Source organism: Ascaphus truei, chromosome 5 (genome assembly GCF_040206685.1).
Source record: "Ascaphus truei isolate aAscTru1 chromosome 5, aAscTru1.hap1, whole genome shotgun sequence".
Lineage (NCBI taxonomy): Eukaryota > Metazoa > Chordata > Amphibia > Anura > Ascaphidae > Ascaphus > Ascaphus truei.
Genome location: NC_134487.1, coordinates 273,730,725 through 273,752,837, shown reverse-complemented (window position 1 = coordinate 273,752,837; position 22,113 = coordinate 273,730,725). Strand labels below are relative to the sequence as shown.

The 22,113-nt window shown below is 45.9% G+C and overlaps 1 protein-coding gene across 4 annotated transcripts in view; it reads right to left on the bottom strand.

Annotated features, from left to right (window-relative positions):
* Positions 1 to 533: 533 nt before the first annotated feature.
* SYNPO (synaptopodin) overlaps positions 534 to 22,113 on the bottom strand; it is a 75,245-nt gene continuing 53,665 nt past the window's right edge. For all 4 annotated transcript variants that reach the window (XM_075602095.1, XM_075602094.1, XM_075602092.1 and 1 more), the window contains exon 4: positions 534 to 8,084. In XM_075602095.1, coding sequence (XP_075458210.1) covers positions 7,557 to 8,084 — 528 coding nt within the window. In that variant the 3' untranslated portion in view covers positions 534 to 7,556. The remainder of the gene's footprint in view (positions 8,085 to 22,113) is intronic.

Genomic DNA, 22,113 nt, shown 5'->3' with positions numbered 1-22,113 from the left:
AATAGAGGCGAGTGAAGTACAAGAAAAAAAATATTATTCGTCTCCAGGTCACCTAACATCTTTGTTATACTAATAATGTAATATTTTATCAACAAAAGAAATTAAAAAAAACGTTGATATGGGAAAATAAACGTTGTGTGTTCTACCAAAGTTTCAATGACAAAATGATTTTGATTTTCCTAAAACCCTGCTGGATGTGTCCCTAGAGTTTGTTTGCGTGAGTTTTTGAGAAATATGCCGCCTTAGTGTGTATGAAACCAAGGAGTGTGTGTAATCATAAATGCAGCAGCCAGTAACAATATGAGGAATGCATTCATTCAATAGCTGCCAATGTTACTGTTCCCTATACAGACATTCTTCATGCATTACTTCTACGCGCTCCGCCTCCTCTCGATATGGTGCTTGCAGTTACGTGAGTGCCCTTATACATGTCTATTGTACAGCTCTTAGCGCTACGTTTTTGACTGTTGGGAAAGGTTGTCTCCGACTATTGTGATTCCCCTTCTTAAAATATAACACGTGGAGGCCCGTAAAAGGATAATGTTGTTTTTTTTATTTTGGAGCTGGCTATACACAGTAAGCACAAGGGATGCAAGCACATAGGTCAAACATAGTGAAATAAACCGGGTAATCCCCTGTGACAGACAGGGTGGGAACAGGTAAACAGCAAAAAGAAACCCCTTCACTGCTGGAAAGCCGGGCCTTGCAAGCCTATCTTCTTGTGGCAGGTATATGATGCGCTGCTGGTCTATCCTCTTCTTGGATAGGAGTATTTAGACAATGCTGTGCATGTCTGTTCATGCAACCGTTTATTGCTGTTCTGCAGCTCTGTCTTGTATTGTCATGTTTAAATGATGCATCCTGTCATTTGAATTAGTGACGCTCTATTGCACGGTTCTTCAAGTCGTTGTCTACAGTCCAGGTCTGGCCCGTGCAGGCCCTTGGAGTGGCCCTTTTTGGACTGTCCGCTCCTGCTAGTTGCAGTGCAATTGTTTGCACTGAAATTCACGTGTAAGCGAAGGTAATGTGAAGGTATATGGTATATTGTCACGTAGGGTTGCCAGGTGTTCGGTATTGAACTGGACTGTCTTGTATTTGGATTTGTATCTGTCCAGTAAAAAATGAGAGGTACTGTAATACTGGACATGTATGTGTCCGGTATTTTCCTCCCTGGACATAGTGACCAGACGCACCTTTCACCATTGAGTCCAGTATTTTCGGAGAAGCCACCAGGCAACCCTATTGTCACGTGCTAGCAAAATGTTGAAGTATCATCTTTTTTAAGACTTTAAATGTATCCAAAATTACATTAAAATACTCTTGTGACCCTACCACTTTTTTTTGTTGTTATCAGGCCCCTTGGGAAAACTAGTTGAAGAGCACTGCTGTATTTTTTTGTATTCAGTTGGAATACAGTTCTGCGTAGGTGTCTTGCTTTATATAGTTATGTGTGTTCTTTCTCCCACTGACCATACTTGGCATGCAACTGTATAGCATTGCTGTAGGCCAAGGGCCTCAAACTCAGTCCTCAAGGGCCACCAACAGGCCAGGTTTTATGAATATCCCTGCTTCAGCACAGGTGGCTCAATCAGGATTGAGCCACCTGTGCTGAAGCAGGGATATCCATAACAGGTGGCCCTTGAGGACTGAGTTTGAGACTCCTGCTGTTGGTTATGGCTGTCTGAAGCTCTTGGAATGTTGCAGTCTACAGCTCTTGCTCTGAATGCTCAAGTGTCAAGTGATCCCTACAGCTCTGCACCAGCCTTGTATTAAATGAAGTAATACTACGCAGACTCACTGTTAATAGGAATAATTAAGTAGCACCAATGCAGTTCTCTTTGTAGGAAAAGGGTCATATTTTTTCGATTAATCAGTAGGTGAAATATAAGAACAAAGGTTTGCAAATGACTCCGTTTTCCCAGCAGAGGGCTGCACTGGTCCGTTCTCCATAGTTTTACGCCCTGGCTTTCCCTTTACCTGAACAAAAAGCCAGAGGTGGCTATAAAACCAGGTAAACGGGTAATGTGGGAGAATGCCAGGAAGTGGGGAACAGGGCAGAGAGACAGGGGCATATAGTTGTTGTTGTTTCGCAAGAAAGTCAATGCTTTTTCTCTTAAGGGGCTTATTCATTAAACTGCAATAGTGCCAATCAGGGCACTATCGCATGGACACTGATCGTTTCCATGCCATAGTGCCCCGATCAGCACTATCACAGTTTAACGAATAACCCTCTATAGCCCTTTATTCAATAAGCTGTAAAGCAGTGATAGGCAACATGTTATACTTCAAGGGCCACAATATACTTAAAAAATGTTGCACATATATATATATATATATATATATATATATATATATATATATATATATATATATACACACACACAGTGGTCGACAAATCACCAAAAAATCTACTCGCCGAATAAAAAAATCTACTCGCCACCTAGTACCAAACGTGTGCTGCTTGTGCCAATAGGCGCTCGCCACGATGTTAAATCCACTCGCCCGGGGCGTGCAAATGTATAGGTTTGTCGAACACTGTATATATATATTACACAGGCAGAACGTTGCAGGAGCTCCGTTCCGCTCCGTTCAGCTGATTAATACTGTCCCACTCCTCCTTTTACATTGGGAATTAGCGATTACCACAGGAGAGGGCCAGTATTAATCAGCACATTGTCATTAAGCAGCTGCTGAGGGAGCAGGGACAAGCTACAATCCATGCTGCTCACTGCTGGGGTGGCAGTGGTTGGGGGCCACAGGTAAAGCACTCGAGGGGTTCCTTTGGCCCCCAGGCTGCCTGTTGCCCACCAATGCTGTAAACCCTGTCCTGGAGAATATTTTAGTATGATTCATTTGCATTGAAGTAAACTCAAGCTCTGAGATATTGAAGAGAGGGCTAAAAGTGGAGGTGTTAACATCTCACAATGATAGAACAGCACACACAGGAGCTATAATGATTTGAACTATTCTCAGCAGTCAGGGTTGTGCACACTAGGCTTGGCAATCGTCTTGAATTTGATGAGAATAATACTGGATGTGGTCGAGTCCTATCTCACGTTGATTGGTACAAGTGTTGGGGGCAGCCTGCCTTTCCTGTGCTGCAAGTAGTGTGTGCATGTGCCCAGAGGAATAAGAAGAGACAAAGCACAGCAGGTCACAGGTCACTTCTAAAGAGATTGTTATGGAATGATAACAAAACAATATGCTCTAGCAACTCATCACTGCCGTGTGTAACCGAGCATTGTGCTGATTTGCAATGGACGTCATCAATTATCACGTGTTCCTATTTCCTTGTTTATAAATTGATTACCATAGTGTATACAGGGAGCCGGAATTCACAGAGCAAATCACACAGGAAGCTGAGAGTCACAGAGCAGTGCACACAGGGAGCCGAGAGCCACAGAGCAGTGCACACAGGGAGCCGAGAGCCACAGAGCAGTGCACACAGGGAGCCGGAATTCACAGAGCAAATCACACAGGAAGCTGAGAGTCACAGAGCAGTGCACACAGGGAGCCGAGAGCCACAGAGCAGTGCACACAGGGAGCCGAGAGCCACAGAGCAGTGCACACAGGGAGCCGAGAGCCACAGAGCAGTGCACACAGGGAGCCGAGAGCCACAGAGCAGTGCACACAGGGAGCCGAGAGCCACAGAGCAGTGCACACAGGGAGCTGAGAGCCACAGAGCAGTGCACACAGGAAGCTGAGAGCCACAGAGCAGTGCACACAGGGAGCCGAGAGCCACAGAGCAGTGCACACGGGAAGCTGAGAGCCACAAAGCAGTGCACACATTGAGCTGAGAGCCACAAAGCAGTGCACACAGGAAGCTGAGAGCCACAGAGCAGTGCACACAGGAAGCTGAGAGCCACAGAGCAGTGCTCACAGGGAGCTGAGAGTCACAGAGCAGTGCACACGGGAAGCTGAGAGCCACAGAGCAGTGCACACAGGGAGCTGAGAGCCACAGAGCAGTGCACACAGGAAGCTGAGAGCCACAGAGCAGTGCACACAGGGAGCCGAGAGCCACAGAGCAGTGCACACAGGGAGCTGAGAGCCACAGAGCAGTGCACACAGGAAGCTGAGAGCCACAGAGCAGTGCACACAGGGAGCCGAGAGCCACAGAGCAGTGCACACAGGAAGCTGAGAGCCACAGAGCAGTGCACACAGGGAGCCGAGAGCCACAGAGCAGTGCACACGGGAAGCTGAGAGCCACAAAGCAGTGCACACATTGAGCTGAGAGCCACAAAGCAGTGCACACAGGAAGCTGAGAGTCACAGAGCAGTGCACACAGGAAGCTGAGAGCCACAAAGCAGTGCACACAGGAAGCTGAGAGCCACAGAGCAGTGCTCACAGGAAGCTGAGAGCCACAGAGCAGTGCTCACAGGAAGCTGAGAGTCACAGAGCAGTGCACACGGGAAGCTGAGAGCCACAGAGCAGTGCACACAAGAAGCTGAGAGCCACAGAGCAGTGCACACAGGGAGCTGGGAGCCACAAAGCAGTGCACACAGGGAGCTGAGAGCCACAGAGCAGTGCACACAGGGAGCTGAGAGCCACAAAGCAGTGCACACAGGGAGCTGAGAGCCACAGAGCAGTGCACACAGGGAGCCAGAATTCACAGAGCAGTGCACACAGGGAGTTGAGAGCCACAGAGCAGTGCACACAGGGAGCTGAGAGCTACAGAGCAGTGCACATAGGGAGCTGAGAGCTACAGAGCAGTGCACATAGCCCAAATATCTAGTTTTTATACGGTATGTCTTGCCTTGGCACTTAGAATGCCCGTCTCAGCCTTTAAAAGGTTACAGGGATAAAAATAGAAAGTAGAAATTTCATGAAGGATAAATATCGGCACCTGTAACTGTCCCACACCCGTCATCCAATCCTAGCACAGCCAGACCAGTGCGCACATGCTATGGAAACACGGATATATAAACCCTTTCCTGCCCAGCCCTTCCTACAGTATATCATCTGCTCCGTACACTCTTCATTTCTGTGTCATCCTTCTAATACAGTATATACATGTGAACTGCAAAACTGGCTGTTATACAATATGTGGTGTTACTCCAATCTGATGCCATAACTCCCAAGGATATAGGGGTTACACCTGTACCTGCCCATTGTATAACATAGAGCCCCATATACCAGTCCTTTCTATGTCACCAGGACCAGTTTACTTTTCCTTCATCGAAGGGCAAATACACTTCCTTTGTATATTCAGCCCTTGCACACCTCCCTTTTCCTTTCCCATGTCATTGCACTAAATATATATTTCCTTTGATGTCATCAGACCCCAGTATAGCTTGCTACTGATATCATCAGTTGGCCAATATAATTTCCCCTATTTTCTCGTCACATCAAACCTACCCTTCCTTTGCCTTTGAACCCGCGCATGTCTTTACTTCCGTACCATAACATTAGCCTTCCCCTTGCGTTGCCTCCACTACCTACAGATGTGGCAAGCTTAATGTCTTTGGTGCCACACGCGGTCATGTGACTGCGGTGATCGCGGTTCCCAAGGAACTAATGCTGCTGGTGGTCCCATGCAGAAGCATTGATCCCCCGCAGCTCCATCCCATGCAGACACTGTGCCGGGGCGCCGAAGACTTGTGCTTGTTCGACGCCGAGGACAGTGTGTCTTACTACATCTGTATCTCATGCAATTTTCCCATTTTATGCAAACCTGGCCACTTTTACTGAGCTGGTGCGAGCTTCGCTCACTGTAAGGCAGACCCACCTCTTCCCATAATAAATGGTCTTATAGACGTCAGTGGAGACTTATGCCAGATTTCTCCCATTGAAATGTCATTTTGACTCTCAGAATCTCCCAAATCCCATTCCTTTGGGCCTCGGCAATTTGACATGGATTTTATTGACATTAACCAGACTTGGTTAACAATCTGCACCATGTCTAACAATTCATGACGCAGCTTGGACCAGAAAATGGTGCTGGGGGGGGGGGGGCAAAACAAACTATTCAGCGCATTGACACATAAGGGGTTGTTATTGAAGTACGGCAGTGCAGATTGGGGCACAATTGCATGGAAACGCCCACTAATCAGGCTCAGTTTAAGGAATAACCCTTGTCTAGTTCTTACTTATCATTTTAGACCTCACTACTCCATAACTTTCATCATCAGTCTATGATGGGGGGGTGTGGAGCAACTCCAATCCTTAAGGGCCCCCAACAGGTCATGTTTTCAGGATATCCCTGCTTCAGCACAGGTGGCTCAATCAGTGGCTTTGTTGAACACTGAGCCACCTATGTTGAAGCTGGGATATCCTGAAAGCCTGACTTGTTGGTGGCCCTTAAGGACTGGAGTTGTCCACCCCTAGTCAAAGATATACCATTCTGTTCTATATCTGTGGGCAATGTTTACACTTACTACATCATTAGGCCTCAGTATACCTTCAGTGTGTCTCATGAAACCACTCTGTTCACTTTCTTTGTCATTCTACTCCATATACATTTCCTTCTTATGTCAACTGACCGGACCAGTTTCTACCATATACTTTTTCATTTGTGTCATGCATAGGGCTCTGTCCACCTTTCTTTGCAAATCCCCTTGCCCTGCAGTGAAAAGGCTGAAAGCATTTACTATAGTGCATTTATAACTGTGCAGCGTCAAAGCCAATGCATAAAATACTGAGAGGTTTGATCAGTGCAAAGGCAGCTGTGAACGAGTCCCCAGTCTCAGGTCTCTCCCACACTGTGCCGAGATCCCCAAGTCAGATCTTCATCGTATCACCTTCTGCCTCCCAGCAGAGAAGGGGTTTAACAGGAGGCGAGTTCTCTTCACTTTGGCCCAATCCTAAGGCTTCAGGTCAGCGGGGTTTGCAAACGAAGAGTCCTGGCTGATATCCTATCGCATGGAGTGTCTTTCTGCCGTGGAAATCAGAAGCAAGGAGACACGCTGTTGCCGTTCCTGGGCACTTGTATGACCACATGAATTCATTTTGGGCAAATGATTATTGTTTGTTGAGAGGGGTTTATATGTTGTAATAAGTGGTATGGTTTTAACACATTTCTACATTTTCCATAGGGATTTAATTTTTCTGGAGACTTTAACTCATATGATTTATGCTTTCACTTTTTTTTTTATCATGTCTGTTGTAGCATCTTATAAAAAGCAGTGGTTGGATTAAAAATGTGATTAAATGTGTATGATATAACTTTATAGGATGATTTCAAGCGTGCTGATGAGTGATGAGATGTATTACATTTTTTTCCCCAAAACCTTTTTTTGGAGGGGCTGTTGTTTCTAATGTACCCCAACATCTACAAAGTTGTGTGGAATATGCAGTCATGTGTTACTCTCTGGGCGACTCACTCATTAGAAGAAAGTCTCAATCATTTTAGTGTCAGTTGTCTCGTAGACTTCAACGGAGTCTCACTCTTTGAAGTCTGAACTGATCCATTCAAATTGAATGTTTTTCTCTCCTATCCTTTGCTTTCAGATCTCAGCCATTTTGGTAATTTAACAGCTAAGGACATATTTGGCTCGTTCTGCCCAAGTGGTTGGGCTGATATTGCCCAGAAGCTTGGTGCGTTGACAAAGATATTGGGTTTAGGTGTAGGATGGGTTAGTGGGCAGGCTACCCCTCTTCAAGCTCATGCTCCCATACCACCCTCTGGGTGAGAGGCTATAGCTCCGGAATCCGGGGGACTTAGCCCCGGAATCTTCTGACTCTAGAGAAATGTCTGAGCCGGTCGGAGAGCGTCTAGCATTGGGTGTTTCAGGGAGCGATGTTCCATTGCCCATTCTTGGGCTCCAGGGTCCACCACTCGGGAAGGGGGATTGAGGGCTCGTGAGTGGTGAGCCACTCTTGCGCCTGGCCGCATTGATGATGTTCCGGGCGATGAGAGCTTTCATTTGCTTCCCAACCCTGGGTTCACTCTCCACTCTGAAGGGGGATGAAGACCGATCGCTCCAAGTGGGGGACATGGGACGGGCTGGTGGTGGTGGGCTTGTCATCCCAGAGCCCTCTGGATAGCCTGGAAAGTACGGCAGTGATGAACTTCCCCACCCGTCCAATGATCCTCGATGTTGTAGAGCTCTCTGGGTCAGAAAGGCGGGGGTAACTTCCTTGATTCTCTGTAGGGCAGAGCAGAAAAAGTTTATTTGGATACATAGTAATTAAAAAAAAAAAGTAACACTTGGAATAACAGGATTATCATTTCCATCTAAAGTCCCTCTTCAATATGGTGAAAAGTGGGATAACGCAGGTAACAATGATTGGAACATCATGCATTGCTAATTGTACATTAACCTGATTCGCACCATATTGAATAATGTGAACGTATCGATGTACGTTGCTCCAATTTTGCTTCATGATGAGTTTTTACACACACACAGGAGTTACTTGAGCTACATATGATAATGGGATGTATCAATGTTTGCACATTTTGTTAGGCCTTTCTGTTTATGTGTTACGTTTTATGTGCTGGGTGGTATTGCTGGAATAGTGCTACTACTGTATTATCCCTGCACCAGCACAATGCAATAGAGCATGTATTATAATAATTAAATGCTTAAATCAGCAGTTGCCAGTAATGACATTATTTTTTAGCGCAAGCTATTATCAACAAAAGACAAACATTCCCAATGCTACATCTAATATGACAAAAAAATATACAGTTAAATACTCAACTGCTTGTCTTCTCATAAGAAAGGGTCATTTAGTTAAACTCTTTAGCCATAGCGTTATAAGCCCTGCAGCCACGTCACGGCATGACCAGTATGCAGGTCCTAAGACTACCTGTTAGTGTTATGACCTGCAGAGTGGTCATGCCGTGACGTGGCTGCAATCTTATAACGCTATGGCCAAAGAGTTTAACTACAGGCATACCCCGCATTAACGTACGCAATGGGACCGGAGCATGTATGTAAAGCGAAAATGTACTTAAAGTGAAGCACTACATTTTCCCACTTATCGATGCATGTACTGTACTGCAATCGTCATATACGTGCATAACTGATGTAAATAACGCATGTGTAACAGGCTCTATAGTCTCCCCGCTTGCGCACAGCTTTGGTACAGGTAGGGTGCCGGTATTGTTGTTCAGGACGTGCTGACAGGCGCATGCGCGAGCTGCCGTTTGCCTATTGGGCGATATGTCCTTACTCGTGAGTGTCCTTAAAGTGAGTGTCCTTAAACCGGGGTATGCCTGTAAATGACCCTTACACACGATAAGACAAACAGTTAAGTATTTAACTGTATATTTTCTGTCATATTAGATGTAGCATTGGGAATGTTTGTCTTTTGTTGTATATATTTGGTCACACCCAAAAAGCCGGGCTGCTTTATACATTAGGCCGACATTACAATATTTCACTTGAAAAAAATACCTAAAAAAAAATAAATCACAAAATAAGAGAAAACAGCAAATTTTTATTTAAAATGCCTTCGAAGTATCGATACCTTTAAATATCGAAACAAAAGTGTCGATGCCAAATATCGCTAGTATCGAAAAAAACAAGCAAACGATGAAATTAGCATAAAAATGAGTAAAAATATCGGACACACAAGCCTCTAGAAATTAAAGTGCCTAGGGCCTACGAAGGTCTTAAAACGGCCCTGCCAATATCTACTCCTTTTGAGAAAAATATATATGGTATGGTGTGGTGGGTGTTGGGGTTAGATCTTGCAGAGATTATGTGTGTTTGTAAATTGACAACCTATTATCAAGCCTTGTAAAATTTTTTTTATCATGTTGCAGTCATTGCCATCAGAGAATACTGATTTTGTTGGTATTTTACATCATTTTATCGGCTAGAGAAAAGATAGCTATTATTACATGTAAAGCAATAGAAACGGGGCCTGTGAAATTAGCCATTTCAATGCCAAAATGTCTAGTGTCACTAAAGGCCATTTTTGGCCCAAGGTCATGTGATTGCTATTACAATGATCACATGACACTGATTCCTTCCCCAGCTACACTGAACAGAAACGGAAGTCCTTCCCTTGCAGATTGCGCCAGTTCTCTCGAAGAGCCACAGGCGCAGTCAGCTGCTGGGACATAAAAAGCTGTGCATTTCCATTAACATGCTTTTATATGGTTCCAAACACTTAAAAATCTGATGCATTCTAGTCTTCTGGGGTTGATATCACTGCCCTTCAAGGCTTATACAGTTATTTTAATATTTGTATGGAGAACTGAACTCTCCCGCCACAAAACAGTATATTTGAGTGGTGGTTAGTGCTATAAATACAGATATACATCCTCTCTACAGAGGTACTTTATATCCCTTTGGTACAATAGGAAGCAGGAGGAAGCCATCTTTGATTTATGTCATCTATGACAGAGGAAGCATGAGAGAAGCCAAAGTGTACAGAGAAAGTATGTCCTTTATTTATCCATGTGTAAAAGATAACAGTGGACTTAAGAGAACTACTGCTAGGTAAGTGAGTGCTGAAATGTTCACATGAACACTATAAAGCTTTTGGCTGCATAATGGCACTTCAGATAGATATGCTGTGGTCCATTTGCATTATGTGACTTTATTGGTATACAACATTCAGAGTTTTAGCTTTTGAGATACTACTGAAAAACGGATGCATTAAATGACAAGAGCTCCCTTTTCCCAGTGGAGGATTGTAGAGGTCCCCCAAAAATAAAATTAATAATAGACTACATTTTAAGAAACTGGAGTTTTGTTTGTTTTTGCTACATTTATTGCATTGAATGTCTCAAGGTTATTTCAATGTTATTGTGCAATGTCATATCTGATATGTAATATATAAAGATGTTAGTTGATTGCCCTTTACAGTGCAGGGGGTCCGGCTGCTCCAGAGTGCCACTGGACCTTCAGCACTTCTGCATCATGTGATCGCCTCAGGAGCGATCACATGATGCAGGCAGGCCCAGTATGCCATTGGAGCAGTCAGCTCGATCCGCCCCTAAAAAACAAGCAAGTGTCCAACATGTACCTGGTACGTCATAAGGGTCTCCGGTGTGCCAGGGCCTAGGTCGTACCAGAAACAGTACATCATTACTAAACTCTAAAGGTTAAAGCACGAAAAGTTACATGATATCGGTAGACTGTGGTCCCATGGAGTCACACTACATCATTAAGTGTCCCTCAGTTCTTAAAACATTCAAAACCAGTGATCCAGTCATATGTTCATTTAATTGTGACTATAAATCACACCTCAACTACTGAGATACTGATCACGGAAGTGAAAGAAGGAAGTATAAGACCAGCCTACTGCACAGATTTTCCTTAACTCTGTAAGTTGGGGTTTTCATTCATCTGTGATTGTGGTAATCGGGGAACTTTTGCACGAAAACTCCCCTTAAAGTCAATGGGCGTTTCTAGGCAATAGTGCCTGATCGGCACAATCGCAGTTGAATGAATAAGCCCTGCAGACTAAATTAAATCTATGTGTTTGTCTCTAAATTGGGATCCTTTGTGCCTTTCATAAGCATTTAATGCCTAGCTGTTCCTTGCTTCCACTACCAATTTGTATATATATATATTTATCTTTTAGATCCAAATTATCTTAATGATAAGACATTTATCATAACGTAATCTAATCAATAAGACCTCTAGCTAATTATTATATAGTAGAATAGGGATAGCTAATTATTATATAGTAGAATAGGGAAATTAAACCACTGGGTATTTGGAAAGGAAGGACTAAAATACAGGACTGAAAATGAGTACATTGGCACGATTAATATGAATAACCGTTGTAGGTACAGTATCCAGGGAACCAGCCTACTTCTAGATCAGGGCTGCACAACACACGGCCCTGCCTCTCTGTGCGGCCCTCAATGAGATTTAAAAAAAAAAAAAAAAACTTTGAAAAAAAAAACTTTGAAAAAAAAAAAACTTTGAAAAAAAAATGGCGGCGATTCCTCGCGGTCCCGGCACGCATGCGCAGGGCCCGCTCCCGCTCCTTGCTCCCTCCCACCCCCCCACCCCCCCGCTCGTAACGTGGGATGGAGGGGGAAATCACAGCCAGCTGAGCTCTTTTGCGGCCGCTCCCCCCCCTGTTCCGAACGTGGATATGTGCAGGGGGGTGAGGTGAGGTGCATTGAGGTGAGGTGCAGGGGGTGAGGTGCAGGGGTGATTGGAGGTGCAGGGGGGTGATTGGAGGTGCAGGGGGGTGATTGGAGGTGCAGGGGTGAGGGGTGAGGTGCAGGGGATGTGATGTGCAGGAGGGGGGGTGTGATGTGCAGGAGGGGTGATGTGAGGTGCAGGGGGTGAGGTGCAGGGGTAATTGGAGGTGCAGGGGGGTGATTGGAGGTGCAGGGGGGTGAGGTGCAGAGGATGTGATGTGCAGGAGGGGGGGTGATGTGCAGGAGGAGTGATGTGAGGTGCAGGGGTGATGTGAGGTGCAGGGGTGATTGGAGGTGCAGGGGTGATTGGAGGTGCAGGGGTGATTGGAGGTGCAGGGGTGATTGGAGGTGCAGGAGTGATTGGAGGTGCAGGGGTGATTGGAGGTGCAGGAGTGATTGGAGGTGCAGGGGGTGATTGGAGGTGCAGGGGGTGATTGGAGGTGCAGGGGGTGATTGGAGGTGCAGGGGGGTGAGGTGCAGGGGGTGTGATGTGCAGGAGGGGGGAGGTGATGTGCAGGAGGGGTGATGTGAGGTGCAGGGGTGATTGGAGGTGCAGGGGTGATGTGAGGTGCAGGGGTGTGATTGGAGGTGCAGGGGGGTGAGGTGCAGGGGATGTGATGTGCAGGAGGGGGGAGGTGATGTGCAGGAGGGGTGATGTGAGGTGCAGGGGGTGAGGTGCAGGGGTGATTGGAGGTGCAGGGGTGATTGGAGGTGCAGGGGTGATTTGAGGTGCAGGGGGGTGATTGGAGGTGCAGGGGGGTGATTGGAGGTGCAGGGGGGTGATTGGAGGTGCAGGGGATGTGATGTGCAGGAGGGGGGAGGTGATGTGCAGGAGGGGTGATGTGAGGTGCAGGGGATGAGGTGCAGGGGTGATTGGAGGTGCAGGGGTGATTGGAGGTGCAGGGGGGGAGAGTGATGTGAGGTGCAGGGGGGGAGAGTGATGTGAGGTGCAGGGGGGGAGAGTGATGTGAGGTGCAGGGGGGGAGAGTGATGTGAGGTGCAGGGGGGAGAGTGATGTGAGGTGCAAGGGGAGAGAGTGATGTGAGGTGCAAGGGGAGAGAGTGATGTGAGGTGCAGGGGGGGAGAGTGATGTGAGGTGCAGGGGGGAGAGTGGTGTGAGGTGCAGGGGGGGAGAGTGGTGTGAGGTGCAGGGGGGGAGAGTGGTGTGAGGTGCAGGGGGGGAGAGTGGTGTGAGGTGCAGGGGGGGAGAGTGGTGTGAGGTGCAGGGGGGAAGAGTGGTGTGAGGTGCAGGGGGGGAGAGTGGTGTGAGGTGCAGGGGGGGAGAGTGGTATGAGGTGCAGGGGGGGGAGAGTGGTGTGAGGTGCAGGGGGGGAGAGTGGTGTGAGGTGCAGGGGGGGGAGAGTGGTGTGAGGTGCAGGGGGGGAGAGTGGTGTGAGGTGCAGGGGGGGAAAGTGGTGTGAGGTGCAGGGGGGAGAGTGGTGTGAGGTGCAGGAGGGGAGAGTGGTGTGAGGTGCAGGGGGGAGAGTGGTGTGAGGTGCAGGGGGGGAGAGTGGTGTGAGGTGCAGGGGGGGAGAGTGGTGTGAGGTACAGGGGGGGAGAGTGGTGTGAGGTACAGGGGGGGAGAGTGGTGTGAGGTGCAGGGGGGGGAGAGTGGTGTGAGGTGCAGGGGGGGAGAGTGGTGTGAGATGCAGGGGGGGGAGAGTGGTGTGAGATGCAGGGGGGGGAGAGTGGTGTGAGGTGCAGGGGGGGGAGAGTGGTGTGAGGTGCAGGGGGGAAAGTGGTGTGAGATGCAGGGGGGGAGAGTGGTGTGAGGTGCAGGGGGGGAGAGTGGTGTGAGGTGCAGGGGGGGAGAAGGATGTGAGGTGCAGGGGGGTGGGATGTGTGTGGTGTGCAGGGGGGTATTGTGTGTTTGATGTGGAGAGGGAGTATTATGTGTGTGGGTGAGGGGGAGATGGGGGTATGAGAGATAGATGGGGAGTATCGCAAAGGTTGATAGTGAGGGGTTCTGGGGGAGATATGAGGATGATGATGAGGGGTGCTGGAGGAGATATATGAGGATGATGATGATAATGATGATGATGAGAGGTGCTGGAGGAGAGATGATGATGATGATGATGATGATGATGATTTTACCCGTGCGGCCCAATTTTTTTTTCCTTGGAGTAGTTCGGCCCTTCTCGCTTTACGAGTTGTGCAGGCCTGTTCTAGATGTACCAGTAAAGAGAAAATGGTAGAGTGAGAGCAGAATAACAGTGTGTGGATACTGGGTGTTGTATATTTTATGTACTTTGTACAGTGGAGGTTTTTCTGTCACTGTATTATCCACCATAACCAGATTGCATCTGCTTTCCATCCACGACCAGCTTCACAATGCCGAATCTGCGACTGAGCTCAAATAAATAAGTCCAAGAGGACAAAGCAATTATCTCTGAGTGGTTCCACTGATTCTGCATCTCCCTCATCCCAGGCTTTGCTGTAACTGCTGTTTAATGCAGCAGGCAAAAGCTACCCATCATAAAGTAAATATGAAGCCATAAGTGACACATGCCCGCGGGGTGCCCATTTTTATGCCACTACCAAGAATCCTTGCCTGCAGCTTCACCACTGTATGGCATACGAGAATGGGGGGACTGGAGCGGGTTTGAGGACCTGTGACAGACGTGCAAACACACTTATGGTTATAATATCTGTGCTGTGTTGTAATATAGGGGTCAATGTTAGGGAATGAAAAGGACACTGTCACAAAATAGAATGCAGGGTCACAGTGAGGAGGTCTAAATGTGCACCATGCAAGCCACCATGTCAACAGATTGGATGGCGCTGGAATGAGATTTCAACTAAGAGATGAATAGCTAAAGTTCACTTATATGATGGCATGGGCGACACTACTACAACACAGCACATGTGGTGGTGATCAATGATATAGTAAGGGGCAGTGTCACAATATGGAGATCACTGGAGGTAAGAAGCGTCACAGTATGGTGGAGGCTGTGTCCCCACATAGGAATACATTTTGTCACCCTAGGGGGACAGTATCGTAATATGTGGTGAGGGGGAAGAAATGACATATTATGAAGTAGTGGCACATTAATGTAGGGTCATAGTATGAGGGTGGATTTAACAGTATGGCAAGGCAACGTACTATGCTGTGTGAAGAGCTGGGAACGGAGTGTTACAATTTGTTAATACAATATCATGTTGGCAGTGTGACAGCTTGGGGAACAACTGTACAATATGTAAGACAGCTGTCACACTTGTGTTGGGAGTCTCATGGTTTAGAGCAGTAATTTCAAAACGTTTATTAGTTAAGGAACCCTATGATTATATTGTGAAATTCTCTCGAACCCCAACCCTCTCTAATAGCACATCTGAGATCAGATGCATTGTAAGGGACCCCAACCATCTCTAATAGCGCGTCTGAGGTCAGATGCATTGTAAGGAGCCCAACCCTCTCTAATAGCGCATCTGAGGTCAGATGCATTGTAAGGAACCCCAACCCTCTCTAATAGCGCGTCTGAGATCATATACATTGTAAGGAACCCCAACCCTCTCTAATAGCACGTCTGAGGTCAGATGCACTGTAAGGAACCCCAACCCTCTCTAATAGCGCGTCTGAGATCATATACATTGTAAGGAACCCCAACTCTCTCTAACAGCGCGTCTGAGATCAGATGCATTGTAAGGAACCCCAACCCTCTCTAATAGTGTGTCTGAGATCAGATGCATTGTAAATTCTTGTATTTGGTACAATCTTCAAATGACCTGAAAATTGCAGGGAACCCTTTATGGATGCCCGGGGAACCTAAAGGTACCTAGGAAGCCTAGTTGAAAAACACTAGTTTAGAGTGTCAACAAGGCATAATGTACAGCTATATGTCGTTGTTGTCTCAGATGGAACCAAATGACTCTAATCTTTACAAAGTAAAGCTATAGAAGCTGTGTTCAGCACCAGGATAGTACTGTACCTTGAGGGCTGCTTGTGTAATGAGGCTTGCAAGAGAAAAATGTTGTATCTTATGTGCTTACTTACATGCCTATTTCATTAATGTTCACACTATATAATATCAAACAGGCTGGGTCACAGTGTATGTGTTTTTTTACCTTACCCTGTTAGCCTGCGTCCATAGTGGTTCCGACAGAGTGAGCGACATCGCTCACACCAAATTCAAACCAAGGGAGGCCAATGCGCATGTGCTTAGTGCACGCAAGGGCCAAGGCGGCCGATGCATGGCGAGACAAACTTGTTTGTGTTTGCCGCACGACGGCCGGGTCACGTGAGCAGTTCGCCCAGTTCGCCTCCCTGTCGCCTCTGCCTGCAGGATAGAAAGCTCTCCTGCTAAAGGCGAGCGTGTCGCCGCTCAAGCATACACTATGTACGCGGCCTTAGATGTGCTAGTAAAGCATTGCAGACATACTTGCTATTTATATGTGGAAATACCCTTACACGTTGGCATTGTTTATACCAGCAAGTAAGTGGGTTACTTGCTTGTATAAACAATGCCTACATGTAAGCAGGGCCGCCAACAGGGTGGGTCTGCCGGGGTTGGCCAGGCCCGTCTGCCGGTCTTCTCGGGGCCGGGCCCCGGCTCTCCCTTAGCAGCAGCCTGCATGACTCTATCCCTCTGTCCCACGCCGACGGGTCTCTCTGACGTCAGCGCGCCCGGAAGCGCTCTGATGTCAGCGCTCTCTGTTTCCGGCACGTGACTGCATGAGAGCGAGGCCTCTCGGAAGCTTGGCGTGGGACAGAGGGATAGAGGCATGCAGGCTGCTGCTGAGGGAGAGGCGGTGTCCAGCCTCGAGATCACCGGCAGCCAGGCCTGGCAAGACGTCGAGCCCAACTTGCAATGCCGGCCACTGGGCCCCCGCAGCCACTGGACCTGGCCTGATCATCCACAAGGCAAGTCTTTTTTTTATATGTATTGTGGGGGTCTTTTTAATATGTATTGGGGGTCTTTTTTATATGTATGGGAGGTCTTTTTTATATGTATTTGGGGGTCTTGGGGGTATTTTTATATGGGTGGGGGTATTTTTTATATGATGTGTATATATATACTGTATATCTATGTATGTATGGGGGGGGTTATATGTATTTTTTAAAAATATGTATTGGGTAGGTGGGTTTTTGTATGCATTTGGGAGGGTGGGGGAGGTTGTAAATATTTTGGGGGGTGGGGATTTTTTTTGTATGTATTTGGGGGTGGGAAGCTTTTTGGTATATATCTTGTGGGGAAAATTGTGTGAGGGGGAGGGAATGAGTGAGCGTGGGGTAATTGACGGAGGGAGAGAGAGGGTGAGTGAGGAAAAGAGGAGACAGTAAGAGTGAGACGCAGGGGAGAGAAATACATGTGAGATGGGAGAGTGAGAGGGGGTGAGACGGAAGGGAGAAAAATACATGGGAAGAGGGGGGGGGGGAGAGGGGGCTCATGAGGTGTGAAAAGGGGGGGGGGGCGGCTCGCAATACCGCCGACACAGGGGGGGGGGGGGTTCAGTGCTTAAAATGTTTGTCCTGGGCCCCACGATTTCTGTTGGCGGCCCTGCATGTAAAGGTATTTCCATATATAGATAGCAAGTATGGTTGTAGGAACACATATTTCAACTTTCTTGCCATTAAACTGCTAAGAGGCATATTAAATAATATATTTTTAAGCACATAGTGCTGCTGTGCCTGTGCACACAGGGTTTACGGGTATTGCTCCCTATCTTATAAAGCTTGAGAATCACACTTTTGGTACTTGAAGCACAGGGAGATAAAGAAGGGTTGCCAGACGTTCCGTATATACGGGTTTGTCCCTTATTTCATTGACTTGTCCTGGAAAAGTCTTGACAGGATGCATTATTGTCCCGTATTTTAGCGCCTTGACGTGAAATGCGTAATAGATTTCTACTTGAGTGTAATACTTTTCCGATGGATGTCGTCTTACTAAATTATTCAAATAATAAAGTACGGACACTGCCTGGTCCTCTCCTAATACCATGACACCCACCCCTATAGGCGTTACTTTTTCTCCCACCGCCACTTTTTTAGTTCAGCGCGTCTTTCCCCGTCCGGTCAAGAGCAGAGAGGATGGAAATCAAAGATATTTCGGCCAAGCCGGAGATACCATACAGCTCGAAGCATTTGCAAATTATTCATCACTCATTATCACGTCACACTTTCATACTGGATTTTGCCCATCCGTATTACAAAAACTTAAATGTGGCGACTCAGATAAAAGGTCTTGTCTATGGTCACAAGGATCTAACACTGATTTAACGTAGGTCCATTAGCTGCAAAGGCAGTGATGTTAGTGTAAGTACTGCACTACTCCTCCTTATAAGTATCCTGTGTGTCTAAGCAGCAGTACATCAAGATACTTTACACCTACTTTTATACCAGATCCTGATTTAGGGAGTTTCAATAGGACAAATTAGGGAGGAGATGAAATGCACCTGTTATAATGGGATAATACAATGCAGTACTCCACCCTACCCTAAGTGGACTGTAGTATTCTGGCTTTGTACTTTATTGTTTGGGTTATTTTTTTTTGTGCTGTTACCCAGAAGTATCCTAATGCGTCATCCGCCAAATAACATAATCATGCCAATATAGAGGTCAGTTCAAGAGAGCTGGACCTCATGTGATTGCCAAATCGGTTCTCACAGTACGATGAGAACCTCAAGTACACATACAGCTTGTATAAATCTGCTGAAGGTATTCATTTGGAATCATGTGTAATCTACTACATGCAACAAATGTATCAATAAGACGTGTATGCCAGAGTATGTCGTTGTTTTGTACACATGCACATAAATGTGTGCTCATTTCGTGTTGCCCACTGACAAAAAAAAAATGAAATCTACGTCCTGAATCTCTCAGCTACTGTAATTAGCTGAAAGCTCCTCATTTGTACTAATGGGAAAATGATGCAGTTTCTTCTGCTTTCACTCACTGGCAGATATAGGTTCAATAGGTGTAGATTGTATTCGTGAGATATTATAACCCTGAGTGTGTTTGCACGTCGGTCACAGGTCCTCAAACCCGCTACATTCCCGTCATTGTCGTATGTCATACAGTGGTTAAGCTGCCGGCAATGATTCTTAACGGTGGCAGAGAAATGAGCACGTGGTGGGCAGGCTGTATCCTGTGGGCAGGATATTATACGAAACGGATATAGTTCATACTAAATGTGTGCACCTTTCCTCCTTTGAACTGTAGTAATGGAATTTGTTCATTTTATTTTCTCTCATGTTTAGAAAAATCTACTGGTTCAAAAAGGCTTAAAACTCTATAGTTAACAATCTACCTCAAATGTATAAAATGTGATTAATAAGTTACTTATATTTGATATACTGTAGATACAAGACAACATTTTGTGCAAATATGGAGGGTTTTTTATTAATAATACTGCACATTTAAACTCCGACAAGGCTAAAAATTTGCTTCCGACTGGGTATGCGCGTTTAAGTGAGGAGTTCTGACACAAGACTCCACAATATTACAATTGTGACTGACGCCCCTGATGCAATTGTTCCTTTTAATTGTCTATTTAAGCTTAAAGAGAATAATGATGTAATGTGTGTCATCAGCAGATTCTACAGTTTAAACAGTGAGCTTGAATGGTGGAAACTTTCTGTATAATCGGCATCCGGGCTGATTAAGACACTGAAGACAAAACTCACCACAGGGGAACCTGCTTTTACAGTGAATTATGTGATCCCAACTACGCATTGAAAATTCCACCCTATACACAAATTACCTATACCCAGAACTTAGTTAAAAACACTTTCTTCTATCTATGGTACAGTATATAACCAGTAACAGTGTCTGTATAACTGTTAATGTTATAACCAGACTATAAATAGTTCCTAGAGCATCACGTCCTTTCCCCTTGTATTCTATGTCTGAATTAAAGTGTGGGAACGAAATGATTTTGATTGTTGACAGATATGTTGCATTGTTGTGTTTCTAACTGCATTTAGCGTCTCGCATACCAACAGCATGAGTGTTGCAAGCCATGACTTCACCGCAAAAGAAGAATGGTTGTTGTTTTTAGTTAAAATCGCCTCTGTAACAAAGACAACCGCCTGGAACTGTGTTGACGTAGCAGAGGGAAAAAAAGGAGAGGGCTTTTTTTTTTGTAGCAGCAGTGCAAGGGGAAATAGTCAATTCCAGGTGATCTATCCCCCTTACGCACGACTTGCAAGATCGGTGGCTGGATGCTGTAAAAGAAAGGCATTCTGAAACAGACATCCATTACAGCAATGGGTCAAATTTCAGATCGCTTTGGACAGCGGATGTGTTATGATGACTGTTTTCTTAAAAAAAAAAATGACACTAATGAAAATGAGGAAGGCAACACTGACGGTGGAGAAATGTTGTCTCTATTGAGGCCGCGATTATAGTGGCCGTGCGCTGCAAGCAATAGCCTGTACCTTTATGAAGCAAGCCATTGAGCTGCATTCTACCAACCAGAGAAATTAAGATTTCATTGGCTTTTGGGGTATGTTTGTGAGCTGATTCCTATCAATTGAGAGAGAAATGATAATCTAATTAACTATTTTGTAAGTCTGAGTTGATTAGACAAACCCCTCCCTTAAGTGTTAGTCAAATGCATGTGAATAGGGTACTTAAGTCACTGTAGCATGGCTGTTTAGCCATAAGGCTGTGTAACATCGAAAGCGTCCCATCATAAGTGTACATCATAAGTGTCTACAAGAGTTAATTTTGGAGTTGAAATTGGAGGTGAAGATTGGAGGAAGATCTGGACTCTGCATTACAACGTTGCCACTGTGAGACATTAACTTTTAACATCTGTGATTTATTTGTACACTTTTATCCTCCAGTACCTTGGAACTCTCTCCTCCTGCATCTCACTATGCCCTCCCTATTTCTTTTTCTGTTTACTGTTTCCTCACTCCTTTGTGAGCATTTCTGTTCTCTACAACATCTCCACTCCCCACTGCACCGTTATTTATACACCTCTCTCCCAACAACTTCTTTACACCTCAATAAAAAACACCCACACAAATCCTCTATTCACACCCTCTATCTACTCCTTCCTGCTGCTGGGGATCTTCCCTAAGCCTGAAGACAGACATACACACCTGATCTCACTCATGCCTCCCTGCCACCTCTTCCCCTGTAAATGGTGTTAACCTTTTCATTTAACACTGACCTTCCTTAAATTTTACCCCACAAATCAAGCATCCCAATAGCCTGCACTCATGGCTAATGTCCCACACTCAGTCACTCCTACCACCCATTGTGGCCAAGCACTGCCATCTACAGCACTTACTCCCTCACCTGCTGTCTCTGTAAGTTTCCCATTAAACCTCTTAGATTGTAAGCTCTTCGGGGCAGGGATTTCCTTTCCTATTGTCTGATTTTGCTGCACTTATTGTATAATTATAATTCCCTGTACTGTATTCTTTGTGAAGCGCTGAGTACACTTTGGGCGCTATATAAATAAAGACATACAATACAATACAATAGAGCGCGCGACCAAGTGCTACCGCACGTGCAATTTTTGAAAATACAATTGAATTCATTTTATTTTTTTTGCGTCACGTGAGCGGTTCCGCCAATGAGGGCGAACCGCTCACGTAACGTCACCTCCACGCCTCCCTGTCGCTGCTTGATCGCCTCCAGCCTAGTGCATGATTCGCGCGCGTGACATCACGTGCTCGATCGCGCATGCGCACACCACAACTAATCGCAGCCTAACTCATCCTACTGTTACTGTGTCTGGTATGCCTCCAGTTTAACAATGCCAAATGAAGAACTGGGCAAATGGCAAATATGCTTCTACTGGAGGGGTCCAGAGGTTTTGCACTTGGGCTGTATAGTTTGTGTTATGTAGAGGGAAAATATTAGACCTTCAAAATGGGACACAATTCACATATTTATGTGAATATCAAGCCCTTGAATCTTTTATGACTGTAGTGCTTTCACACTGTATAATTAGGTTACTGGTATAGACTGTGAGAGGCAGTGTGACTGACGCATGTGAATAACTACTGGGGTATTTCTTATCATGGTGTGACCAGCTTTTTATAGATTGACACATTGAGTTATTTAAACTATTATGTCCCTTGTTGATTTAGATACAGTAAGTGAG